General features: G+C 39.8%; 1 protein-coding gene across 2 annotated transcripts in view; it reads left to right on the forward strand.

Annotated features, from left to right (window-relative positions):
- Nucleotides 1-13424, forward strand: part of SPTLC2 (serine palmitoyltransferase long chain base subunit 2) — a 101584-nt gene that overhangs the window by 30327 nt on the left and 57833 nt on the right. For both annotated transcript variants that reach the window (XM_006052887.4, XM_045162013.1), the window contains exons 3-4: nt 10329-10483; nt 12244-12392. In XM_006052887.4, the coding sequence (XP_006052949.2) occupies nt 10329-10483; nt 12244-12392 (304 nt within the window). The remainder of the gene's footprint in view (nt 1-10328; nt 10484-12243; nt 12393-13424) is intronic.

Consider the following 13424-nt stretch of genomic DNA (forward strand, 5'->3'; position numbering starts at 1 on the left):
ATCCTTTCTCCTCATTTACGGCTCCTTTCTTCTTTTAAAGCAGAGTTCTTCGATGTAGCAATGTCTTTCTTTCTGCTGTCCACTGAACCCACTCCAGTCCAGATTTTGCCCCCAACACTTCAACTTAAAACGACTCCCATATCGCAAAATCTGATAGTCCTTTCTCAGTCTTCGTCCTGTTTGGCCTCTCAGCAGCATTTGACCCAGTTGATCACTCCCTCCTTCTGAAGCATTTTGCTCACTTGTTTCCTAGACCTGATTGCCTGTTTTTCCCCTGTCTTTCTGGCTGTTTTCTCTCATCCTCTCCTGCTGCATCCTTGTCATTTGCCCACCTTCTCAGTGTTGATGTAGGTGTGGCACAGGCTTCATGCTTAGTCCTCTTCTCCTCTCATCTGTACTCACTCCGTTGGTGATTTCATCTGCTGTTTTGGTTTTCAGTGCCCCTCTGTACAACGAGAATGTCTAAATACATGTCTCTAGCACTGTCTCCTTCACTGGGCTCTACACTGTGTAGGTAGCTGCCCACTTGGCATCTCCACATAGGCCCCGCAAACTCTGCTTGTCTAAAACTGAGCTGACATACTCTTCTCTAATCAACCAGCAGTCTTTCCTATCTCCGTGAATAACAGTTCTCTTCTTCCAGTTGCTTAGGCTTTGGAGTTAATCCTCTGTTCTTCTTTTTGGCATATGCCTTTTGTAGTCCATTAGGAAATTCAGACTTCACCCCTTTTAATCAATCTTAATTTATCACCTGCTGCTGCTGCTAAGTCGCTTCAGTCGTGTCTGACTCTGTGGGACCCAGTGGACGACAGCCCACCAGGGGTTCTCCAGGCAAGGACACTGGAGTGGGTTGCCATTTCCTTCTCCAATGTGTGAAAGTGAAGTCGCTCAGTTGTGTCCGACCCTCAGCGACCCCATGGACTGCAGCCTTCCAGGCTCCTCCGTCCATGGGATTTTCCAGGCAAGAGTGCTGGAGTGGGGTGCCATTGCCTTCTCCAAATTTATCACCTAGGCATAATTTATTGTTTACTTAGCCTCTCACTCCTCTGCTCCAGGCACACTGGTCTCTTTGCATTTCCTTCAAGGCTCTAAGTAAGTATACTCTTGCCTCGATGCCATTGCACTTGCTGTTCACCTGCCAGGAAAGCTCTGCCCCAGGTAGTCTTGTGGATGGTTTCCTTGCTTTCTCTTCCTTATTGTACCCTGGCCACCCTAGCTAAGTTTCAGCATGACGCTAGCATTTTACATCCTGCTTCTCTGTTTGATTTTTGTTTTCATTAGCACTTTTCACTACTGACATACTTTATATTTTATACATGTGTCTTGTTTCAATATCTATTTCTTCCACCAAAGCATAAATTCCACAAGGGCAAAGAGTATTACTTTCTTTTTGTTCACTGTATAATCAGTGCCTGAAAGACTGCTTGGCACATGTTAATGTATCATATTACACTTTCAGTTAAGTGTCTAAGAGGTAAGTGCTAAAATGTGAGTGGTGGTAATAATTACAGTGAAAAGTTCTGGGCTTTGAATTGATGTATTCACAGTCCTGTCTGTGTGTGTGTGTATACATATTCAGATGCAGACATACAGATGACCCACTTTTAGATTTAGAGAAAACAAATGTCTCTAATCTTGAAATCTCATTTTATGCTTTCACTGATGTTACAGAAACAGCAAGGAAGTGACCTCCTATAACATTAAAAACATGAAAGAACACACAGTAAGTAACGTGGCTTACATGGATAATAGGGAAAGCTCTTGACCACGATTCAGAGATTTTAAAGTCACCAGCTTAATACTTTTCTCAGGTTATTTCACCTCATTGTCTTCATTAAGTAGAGCTAGAGATGACATTGTTAGTTTATAACACCCCTAGCCACATAATGCCTTTTTTTAATTAATTTTTATTGGAGTTCCTTTACAATGTTGTGTTAGTTTCTGCTGTACAGCAAAGTGAGCCAGCTGTGCATGTGCATATATGCCCTCTTTTTTGGATTGTTTTTCATTTTCGTTACTTCTTCAGGTGGGAATTATATAGGATTTTCAAATTCTTTTAATTTAAGTATTGAAACAATTTTGTCATGCTTCAGCTATCTCTGGACATACCTTATGAGGTTATTTCCTTCTCTAGAAAAGGTGTTGCCAAAATAAAAATTTAGACCATTAAAGACTTTTTATCATTAGCCTGTCTTTGATATGCGGTATCCTGTTTGTCATGCTTCCTAGGTGGCTCAGTGGTAAAGAACCCACTTGCTAATGCAGGACCTGCAGGGATTCAACCCCTGGGCTGGGAAGATTCCCTGGAGGAGGAAATAGCAAACTCATTCCAGTGTTCTTGTCTGGATAATCCGTGGACGGAGTGGGGGGAGGTGGGGGGGGTAGTCCATGGGGTCTCAGAGTCAGACATGACTGAGCACACACACAGTCAGTCAGTCATCCTGTTTATCACCATGAAATGTCTCAACAGTACTGTAGTAACCCATAAACAGCGTTCAGTTCAGTTCAGCTGCTCAGTTGTGTCCCGACTCTTTGTGACCCCGTGAATCGCAGCACACCAGGCCTCCCTGTCCATCACCAACTCCTGGAGTTCACTCAGACTCACGTCCATAGAGTCAGTGATGCCATCCAGCCTTCCTCTGTCATCCCCTTCTCCTCCTGCCCCTAATCCCTCCCAGCATCAGGGTCTTTTCCAATGAGTCAACTTTTCACATGAGGTGGCCAAAGTATTGGAGTTTCAGCTTCAGCATCAGTCCTTCCAAAGAACACCCAGGACCGATCTCCTTTAGAATGGACTGGTTGGATCTCCTTGCAGTCCAAGGGACTCTCAAGAGTCTTCTCCAACACCACAGTTCAAAAGCATCAATTCTTCGGCACTCAGCTTCCTTCACAGTCCAACTCTCATATCCATACATGACCACTGGAAAAACCATAGCCTTGACTAGACGGACCTTTGTTGGCAAAGTAATGTCTCTGCTTTTGAATATACTATCTAGGTTGGTCATAACTTTCCTTCCAAGGAGTAAGCGTCTTAATTTCATGGCTGCAATCACCATCTGCAGTGATTTTTGGAGCCCAAAAAAATAAAAGTCTGACACTGTTTCCACTGTTTCTCCATCTATTTGCCATGAAGTGATGGTACCAGATGCCATGATCTTAGTTTTCTGAATGTTGACCTTTAAGCCAACTTTTTCACTCTCCTTTTTCACTTTCATCAAGAGGCTTTTTAGTTCCTCTTCACTTTCTGCCATAAGGGTGGTGTCATCTGCATATCTGAGGTTATTGATATTTCTCCCGGCAATCTTGATTCCAGCTTGTGCTTCTTCCAGCCCAGCGTTTCTCATGATGTACTCTGCATAGAAGTTAAATAAGTAGGGTGACAGTATACAGCCTTGATGTACTCCTTTTCCTATTTGGAACCAGTCTGTTGTTCCATGTCCAGTTCTAACTGTTGCTTCCTGACCTGCATATAGGTTTCTCAAGAGGCAGGTCAGGTGGTCTGGTATTCCCATCTCTTTTAGAATTTTCCACAGTTTATTGTGATCCACACAGTCAAAGGCTTTGGCATAGTCAATAAAGCAGAAATAGATGTTTTTCTAGAGAATTTTTAAAGAAAAGGTTTCCGGTGTGTAGCCTTCAGTTTCAGTGGCCGAAGGTTTGGAAGCACCCTGATGTTTCCCGAATAGCTACGTCCCTTAGTGTCAGCAGACACAGTGGGTTTTCTTGCGGTCAGATGTTAAAGAAAATTGGGTTACATGCTGTTGAGCCAGGCAGTTCAACAGACTTTGTCATGTAAAACTTCTGTGTGAGAATTATTGGAAAATGCTCTTTCCTTTACTTTCTAACCTGTTCATTGGTTATATATAACCAATATATACATATGTACAACACACATCGTGGATGTGGCTGTAATGAGCGCTTATATAAGTGAGCAGTGATGAAACTACCACCTTAGGGGTAACACATTGCTGTCACCTCAGAAACCACACCCCACACGTCGCTTCTCAGTCCTGCCTTTTCCCTCTCCCTTAGGCTAGCGATTGTCTTGACTTTTCTTTAAGGTTTTATCATCTGCATGTATATCTATAAGCAATAAAATTTAGTTAAGCCCAGTTTTGAACATTCTATAAATGGATTTGCATTGTATATATGTTTTTGTGCCTTAGTTTATGTATTCAGCATAGGATTCAGCTGTTTTATGGTGTACTTCTGCTTCATTTGTTTTCATTGCTGTATAGAATCCCAATGTAAGAGTATAACTACTAAAGTTTATCTACTCTAGTATCAGTGGACATTGAGGCTTTTTTTTTTTTCCAGTTTTTGTCAGTGACTCATAAAGCTGCTGTCAGCTTTCTAATATATGTTTCCTGAACATGTATCTATGAATTTCTCAAGTCTTAGAATACATGGGTTATAGAATATGCATGTCTTCAACTTTACTAAATAGTAACAAACTGTTTTTCAAAGTGATTGTACTATTTTTTACACTTACCAGCTGTGTTTGAGAGTTCTCATTGTTTCACATCCTAATCAACAATTACTATTGTCAGAATTTAATTTTTTTTTTTGCCAGTTCTGGTGTATTTATGTCTGGTATCTCATTGTAGTTTTAATTTGCATTTCTCAGTTGCCCAATTAAGCTAAACACCTTTGCATTATGTTTAATGATCATTTGATGTTTCTATTTTGTGAAGTGCCAATTAAAATCTTTGGCCTGTTTATCTCTTGGCTTTCTCTTTTGTTTTGTTTTTTTCTTAGCAGTTTATAGGAAATTTTTATGTCTTCTAGAAGACATTTTACAACTGTCTAAGCCCATTTTGTGACTTGTCTTGCCACTCTTGTGTATATCTTTCTAAAAAACTTATTTGTTTTTGATTGAAGAATAATTGCTGTACAATATTGTGTTGGTTTCTACCAAACATCAGCGTGAATCAGCCTTAGGTTTTCTGTGTGTGTCTTTTAATGAACAGAAGTTCTTTTAAAGTAAGCAGATTTATCCATCTTCCTTTATGAATAGTGCCTTTGTACTTTGTTTAAGGTATTTTGTCCTAAATCTGTGAATTTGTTTTCCTGTTTTCGTTGCATTTTAAATAATAAATATACATCAAATCACATGAAAATACCAATATTTGACCATTTTTGAACTGCTAAAATGATAATTTCAATGTGATTCAGTCTAATAAAATAAGATAAAGAAGGAAGGGCATATATCTGGACATAGTATAGATGTGTAAAGGTGTATAATATGGCTGTATATAATATGGTAGGTAAGTTCAACTTAGGTTGTGATAGAAATTATTAATTCTTAAAAAATTGCTTCCCTGCACTATAATTAGTACCTACTTTACCTATTTTTACATGAGAGAAATAAACTAGCTGTCAGAAAGTGGGCCCCTGGCTTTTGACCTCTGCAGTTCAAGTAAAACATTCCCTCAGGGATTCTTGTCACCTGTGTCACTTACTACCTGTCGCTGAAAGACTGGTTTGAATGCAGAATAAGCAGAGGCTTGTTCAGCCATTTTTCTATATGGATATATGTACCCCCACATGGCCCCATTATTCGGCTTTTCAGAGAAAGCTTCTTTGTCATGGGGGCCAAAATCCTTTTATACAGTATATGCTGGAGTTTTATTTATTTTTTAGCTGCATTGTGCAGCTTATGGAATCTTAGTTCCCCAACCAAAGACTGAGCCCAGGCCCAACAGCAGTGAAACCCCGAGTCTTAACCCCTGGACCACCAGGGAAGTCCCTGGTTTTGTCTTGAGACATTTGGGAAATGCTAGCTTTGCAGCCGGAGAAAGCAATGGCAACCGACTCCAGTACTCTTGCCTGGAAAATCCCATGGACAGGGGAGCCTGGTAGGCTGCAGTTCATGGGGTCGCTACGGAGTCGGACACGACTGAGTGACTTCACTTTTACTTTTCACTTTCATGCATTGGAAGGAAATGGCACCCCATTCCAGTGTTCTTGCTTGAAGAATCCCAGGGACAGAGGAGCCTGGTGGGCTGCAGTCTATGGGGTCGCACAGAGTCGGACACGACTGGAGCGACTTAGCAGCAGCAGCTTTGCAGCCATCGCTTATTATAGCCTGTCTCTCACACGACCGATGAACTGCAAGCTCAGCTTTTACTCCTCTGCCCCTAATGTGGCTCTTATTTATTGGGATGGAGAAAAGGTTTGTTTGGTTTTTCCTGGCTCTAGTAGCACTTAGTTGTCTTTAACTTCATTCAAAAATTTTGTTAGATTGTATTGTGACAGATGTTATATCAGTGTGCATTTTAATAAAATTATCAAAATTGCTGAATTTTTGTGTAGCTATTTAAAATATTGAAGATGGAAGAGAAAAAGAAAAACATTTTCTCCATATTGAGAAAAGAAAGTGGAAGTGTTAGTTGTTCAGTTGTGTCTGACTTGCAACCCTTGAACTGTATAGCCCACCAGGCTCCTCTCTGTCCATGGAATTTTCCAGGCAAGAATAGTGGAGTGGGTAGCCATTCCGTTCTCCAAGGGATCTTCCCAACCCAGGGATCAAACCCGGGTATCTTGCATTGCAGGCAGATTCTATGTTTAATAATTTAAGAAAGGTAAAATGCAGCTGAAACACACACAAAAATATTTGTATGGTGTATGGAGAAGGTACTTACCTATCAAAAGTGGTTTGTGAAGTTTCATGCTGGAGATTTTTCACCAGATAATGCTTTACCATCGGGGAGACCAGTTGAAGTTGATTAATGTGTCAAATCGAGACATTAATTGAGAACAACCAACATTATAGCATATTAAAAAGCAGAGACATTACTTTGCCAGCAAAGGTCCGTCTAGTCAGGGCTATGGTTTTTCCAGTGATCATGTATGGATGTGAGAGTTGGACTGTGAAGGAAGCTGAGTGCCGAAAAATTGATGCTTTTGAACTGTGGTGTTGGAGAAGACTCTTGAGAGTCCCTTGGACTGCAAGGAGATCCAACCAGTCCATCCTAAAGGAGATCGGTCTTGGGTGTTCTTTGGAAGGACTGATGCTGAAGCTGAAACTCCAGTACTTTGGCCACCTCATGTGAAGAGTTGACTCATTGGAAAAGACCCTGATGCTGGGAGGGATTAGGGGCAGGAGGAGAAGGGAATGACAGAGGAAGGCTGGATGGCATCACTGACTTGATGGACGTGAGTCTGAGTGAACTCCAGGAGTTGGTGATGGACAGGGAGGCTTGGCATGCTGCAATTCATGGGGTCACAAAGAGTCGGACACAACCAAGCAACTGAACTGAACATTATATCACACAGGAGATAGCTAACATATTCAAAATATCCAGATAAAGCGTTGGAAATAACTTACATCTGCTTGGTTATGTTAATCACTTTGGTGTTTGGATTCCACATAAGTGAATAAAAACCTTCTTGACCATATTTCCACATGTGATTCTCTACTGAAATATAATGAAAAGTTCCATTTTTATAACAAGCTGTGATGGGCAATGAAAAGTGGATACTGTACAATAATGTTGGAACGAAAGAGATCATGGGGCAAGCGAAATGAACACCAAAGGCTTTGTTGGTCTTCATCCAATTAATTCCAACAAGTACTGCTTCCTCTTAGAGCAACTGAAAGCACTTGACAAAAAGCATCTGGAATTAGTCAACAGAAAGTGCATAATCTTCCGTCAGGATACTGCAAGACTGCATGTTTCTTTAATGACCAGGCCAAAACTGTTACAGCTTGGCTGGGAAGTTCTGATTCATCTGCCATATTCACCAGACATTGCACCTTTGGATTTCCATTTATTTCGAACTTTACAAAATTCTCTTAGTAGGAAAAATTCCAACTCCTGGAAGACTGTAAAAGGCATCTGGAACAGTTCTTTGCTCAAAATGATAGAAAGTTTAGGGAAGGTGGAATTATGAAGTTGCCTAAAAAATAGCAGAAGGTAGTGGAACAAAATGGTGAATATGTTCAGTAAAGTTCTTGGTGAAAATGAAAATGTTTTTTATTTTTAAGAATCTGCCTGCAATGCAGGAGACCCCAGTTTGATTTCTGGGTCAGTAAGTTTGGTGGCTCAGATGGTAAAGAATCCGCCTGTAGTGCTGGAGACCTGGGTTTGATCCCTGGGTTGGAAAGATCCCCTGGAGAAGGGAAAGGCTACCCACTCCATTATTCTTGCCTGGAGAATCCCCATAGGCAGGAAAGCCTTGCAGGCCACAGTCCATGGTGTCACAAATAGTCGGACACAACTGAGTGACTAAGCACAGCACAGCACCCACTTCAGTATTCTTGGGCTTCATGGTGGCTCAGACGGTAAAGAATCCACCTGCAATGCGGGAGACCTGGGTTTGATCCCTGGGTTGGGGAGATCCCCTGGAAAAGGGTGTGGCAACCCATTCCAGTATTGTTGCTTGGAGAATCCCCAAGGACAGAGGAGCCTGGTGGGCTACAGTCCCCGGGTCGCAAAGAGGTGGACACGACTGACGAACTAAGCACACAGCACACAAAAGCTGAAGAAGTTGTTTGGCCCACCGAATATCTGAGTAGTGAACTTCCAGCTGTGACAGACGGGGCATCTGTGGATGTTTTCTCTTCAGTTCAGTTCAGTTCACTCACTCAGTCGTGTCCGATGCTTTACCATTGCAGGAGAGATGGTATCAGGTACCACAAATTCCTGAGAACTTTGTGACTTTACTTCAGCTTTATTTAAGGAGATTTTTATCTACTGTGAGGCTTATTTATTTAGTAGGCACTTGAGAGTCCAGTGTCCTAGAAGGCTGTTAATTTTAAAGTTTTATGTACTGTGGCGGATTCATTTTGATATTTGGCAAAACTAATACAATTATGTAAAATTTAAAAATAAAAAAAAATTTAAAAGTTTTATGTAGAGCCTTCTTTAGCAGCGAAAATCTTTTACAGAATAAGGCTTAAACTTTTAATATTTTTGATTAGCTATTTAAAAGATTAATTTGGGCTGGCACCAAGCCCAGATCTGAGGGCTGGAAGCTCAGTAGTTTGCGGACTGTTGTAAAACTCTGGTATAGTTTTCTTCTGTTTTGTTTACCAATTACCCTCAAGTAGACCTCATGTGGTCTGGTCACTCTGTTCTGAGCAGAACATTATGTCTTAATTAAAGCTCCACTGTGACTGTATTTTTTACAGACTTAGAATTTAGCATAACTTATAAGGGAGATCTTGAAAGTCTAAAGTCTTGATCATGGAAATTCATTTTGAGATTTTTTTAAAAACTCCCATCTAAGGAAGGAAACCTAAGATAGGTGTCTTTCTATAACCTACCTTTTAGTTTTTCTTATTTATAATTCTTCTTTGGATTAATTTCCTTTTGATCCTTGAAAATGAAAGGTTGTTGTTGAATCACACGAAAACACCGGGATTCTTGGCCCCCGGAGGAGAAGAATTCAATCCGGGGCCAGAGACGAGGCTTGATCGCTCAGAGCTTTTGTGTAATAAAGTTTTATTAAAGTATAAAGGAGATAGAGAAAGCTTCTGACATAGGCATCAGAAGGGGGCAGAAAGAGTACCCGCTTGCTAGTGTTGACAATGAAGTTGTATAATCCAAAGAATGTCTGGAGGTTGTAAAGACCTCATCAGACCTACTCCCATAATTTACATTTTAAGATAACACTGTCCTCAGGCAGGATACATCCTTGTAAAGACCAGGTCTACTCCCGTAATTAACATTTTAAGATAACAAAAGGTTGAATCCAAAGACTGTCCTTAGGCAGGATACATTATTGTTATATAATCCTAAGGAATGTGGAGAAAGAAAAAAAGTTTGTCCTTTCTTCCTCCTTGAAAATTCCAGACCCCTCTCTTCTTGGGGACCCCTAGACTCCCTATCAACCTGCCTAGGAACTGACTCTCAAAAATATGCAGAGAATGGAATCTTAATTTTGGAATTATTTTTCATGGTTGAAATTGGAATTATAGGATTTTATGGCATTTCCCCTAGTACATTATGGGGCAGAGATGGAGCAGAGTACAATGTTTTTAAGGTTATTAGGAGGGAAAACCATTTATTGACAGAATTGTACAACTAAGTTTTATTTTTATGAGGTCTGCTTTACGAAGTTAAATTCTTTGACCCTACTTTTGTGCAATCATGTAGTTACTTGCAACCATTTTCTTAGAGCTCATGGGTCAAAGCTAAGTGATTTTTATCTGGTTGAGTTGTTTTAAAACAACGGAAAGAATGGATGCCTTCCCAAATGTTTTCCGTATCAGTTAATTCTGAATAACTGACCTCTCCTTCTAAAGTGCTCTTGTACTATGAAAAGAGAAGTTGTGCAGAGAAACTCAGTTAAACATATGGCATCTCACCATTCGTTGGCAGGACTTTGTGTCATTGTACCAGGATTTCGAGAACTTCTACACGAGGAATCTCTACATGAGGATCAGAGACAACTGGAACCGGCCCATCTGCAGTGTGCCTGGAGCCAGGGTGGACATTATGGAGAGACAGTCTCATGACTACAACTGGTCCTTCAAGTGAGTCTTGGTTGGGAAATTATTTCAGTGGATTTCTTCACCTCAGAAGATTTTCTGTTGCAGTTAGAGTATTCTGTCAAAGCAGGAGTAGAAGTATTGAGAGTGCAATACAGCATGATTAACTTTCTGCATGTTGTTCATTGTTTGGAGATTTTTTTAAAATGCATCTCTCTATGACATCTGCCACTGTTGGATTATAACTGAAAAAAAATTTGACTTACTGAAAAAAACACACACAAAGAAAAATCATCCTTTTTGTTGGGCCCTTTAGTAGAGTCAAGTGTCTGAATTTATTTATGGATATTTTGATTTCTCAGATGATTCAAGGAGTGTTTTTACTTAAATGGATTGAACTGTTTAGAAAACTAATTTTTTTAATTGGAGGGTAATTAGTTTCTGCCATACATCAACATAAATCAGCCATAGGTATATATATATATGTCCTCTCCCATTTGAACCCCCCTCCATCTCCCACCCATGCCAGCCCTCTGGGTTGTCACAGAACACAGATTAGAAAATTTTATATATTGATAAAATTTTGTTTATATTGTGCAAGCTTTTCATGGTTGTATTGTCATTATTATTACTTTTTTTTTTTTTTTAAAGATAATACAAATAAAATGAAGGTGTCCTATGAGAACTAACCACTGTCCTTTTGCAAATCCACCTCCCCACAAATGCTCACTTCCTAGAGGTGACCATTATTATCAGTTGATTGTATATTATTCCTCCAGATATTTTCTGTGGCGTATGTATGTAGTGTATTACTGGGGTTGCACACAGTGTTTTGATTATGGGATCTTAATATAGAAAGTATTTTACATCTTGCTTTTTTGCTTGCTAACATATCAGTAACATCTTTCTTATGCCTATTCACAGCAAGCTCATTATTTGTAGTGGCTACTTAGTATTCTACAATATAGATACATATAATGTAGAACACATTGGGCTGCCTCATCCTATCTTAAAAACCCCAGATCTCTGAGTTAAGACAGCAGCAGTTAATTCTTTGTCTATACTTCATGACCATCTTAGACCGGTAAAGCCTCTGAACTGTGATCCTTATTCTGGGGTCCAGGGCTGACTGTGCTTCCACCGTGTGGAATGTCTCTGATCCATGTGCCCAAGAAAGGAACATGGTAGGTGAATTGTGTAGTAACTTGAAGGATCCTTAAGCGTATATCCTTTTATATGTGTGTAGGAATTGCTCAGTCAAAAATATGTATTGAGTTGGCCACAAAGTTCATTCAAAAACGAACTTTGTGGCCAACCCAATGTATCTTTTGATAGGTAAGTACTGTCAAACTGCCCTCCAAAAGGAAAAGATACTCTTATCTACAGCTTACGAAAGTGTCCTGGCCAACACTGAATATGGTCAGTTTTTTCTTTTTTTTTTTTTTTAATTAAAAAATTTTTTGGAGTCATGCTGCATGGCTTGTGGGATCTTAGAGTTTCCTGGCCAGGAATTGAACCCAGGCTACAGTGAAGGCGTCAAGTCCTAATCACTGGGCCGACCACCAGGGAGTTCCCACGATATAGTTAGTTTTTAAACTTCCGTATTGATAAGGGAAAATTGATACTTTGTTTTAATGTCCACCTTCCTAATTGGTAGTGAGTCTGAGCTGCTTTTCATGGAGACCATATTCTCTCTTAATTCCTACAGATGGTGCTTCCTTTTGTATTATCAATAAGTTTATTATCACATGTAAGTATTTGACTTGCTCCTGAATTTCATGAACTTTTATGCTGTTGAAATACAGGTACACAGGGAATGTAATTAAAGATGTTATAAACATGGGTTCCTACAACTATCTTGGATTTGCGAGGAACACTGGACCATGTCAGGAGGCAGCTGCCAAAGTCCTAGAGGAGTATGGAGTTGGAGTGTGCAGCACTCGGCAGGAAATTGGTAAGCGTAGGCTATTAGTTTGGTCAGCTCATGTTCTTAACTCTTTTTCTCAGGAGGGAAAAATACTGATACAGAGCTAGAATATGAACATCCAAATACATACTTTGCTGTGGAGTTTAGATCAAGTAAAGAATGCTTTATTTTTCTGAAGTGATGGATGATTTTAATGCTTCAGTGTGTTTTGAGTTATTTTTATCTTTTCCTTTATGTTTTACTACAGACTATCTGTAGAAAAGTTCCATTAGGTATTTGTTTCATTTATAGCTTTAATGTTGACTTTATTGGTTAAATGATAGTGGTTGAGAGAACTTTTTACTGGTATACTGAGCCCATGGGCAAATGAGGGTTAATCTGCTTCCATACTGGTAAATTGGGGCTAATAGTAATTCCTACCTTACAAGGCTCTTTCAATAATTAAATAGGCTAATTCATGTAAAGTGCTTATACCATGGTAAACCCTCAATAAATTTTAACTCTTTTATTATTATTACAAGTCTATAAAACATAAAAGCGAACAGGTGTCTACAAAGAGATTTAGTTTATTTAAGCTCAAAGGAAGAGTCTTAATTTTTCCATCTTGTTGAAGAGAACTGATAACCATAAAAGTTATAAGACAACTTTCTGGTTATTTATTCCTGTGGATCACCCCAAAACTTAGTAGGTTAAAGCAGTTGTTCATTATGGTTTCTCGTGGGTCTAGAGAATGGCAAGTGCCGCTGGGTCGTTCTTCCTTGGGATCCCCAGTGATGTGCTTAAGGGAGCCTTATGCAGTGATGACACAGAGTGACCACACCTTACATCTTTATGGCCCTTTATGAATTGCTCGAACATCTTATCTCTTTTGATCTTTATAACAATGTCATGAGGTAGATAGAGCAGATGTTATTATTGGTGTTAAACAGATAAGAAACAGAGGCCCAGAGAGGATGAATCACTTGCTTAAGCTTTAAAGAACACATAGCATCCTAATTCAGCAGTCTTCTCTCTCAGCATCGTTTCTCTTCTGCATGTAGCCAGTATCATTGATGAACG

This window comes from Bubalus bubalis, chromosome 11, assembly GCF_019923935.1.
Source record: "Bubalus bubalis isolate 160015118507 breed Murrah chromosome 11, NDDB_SH_1, whole genome shotgun sequence".
Classification (NCBI taxonomy): Eukaryota; Metazoa; Chordata; class Mammalia; order Artiodactyla; family Bovidae; genus Bubalus; species Bubalus bubalis.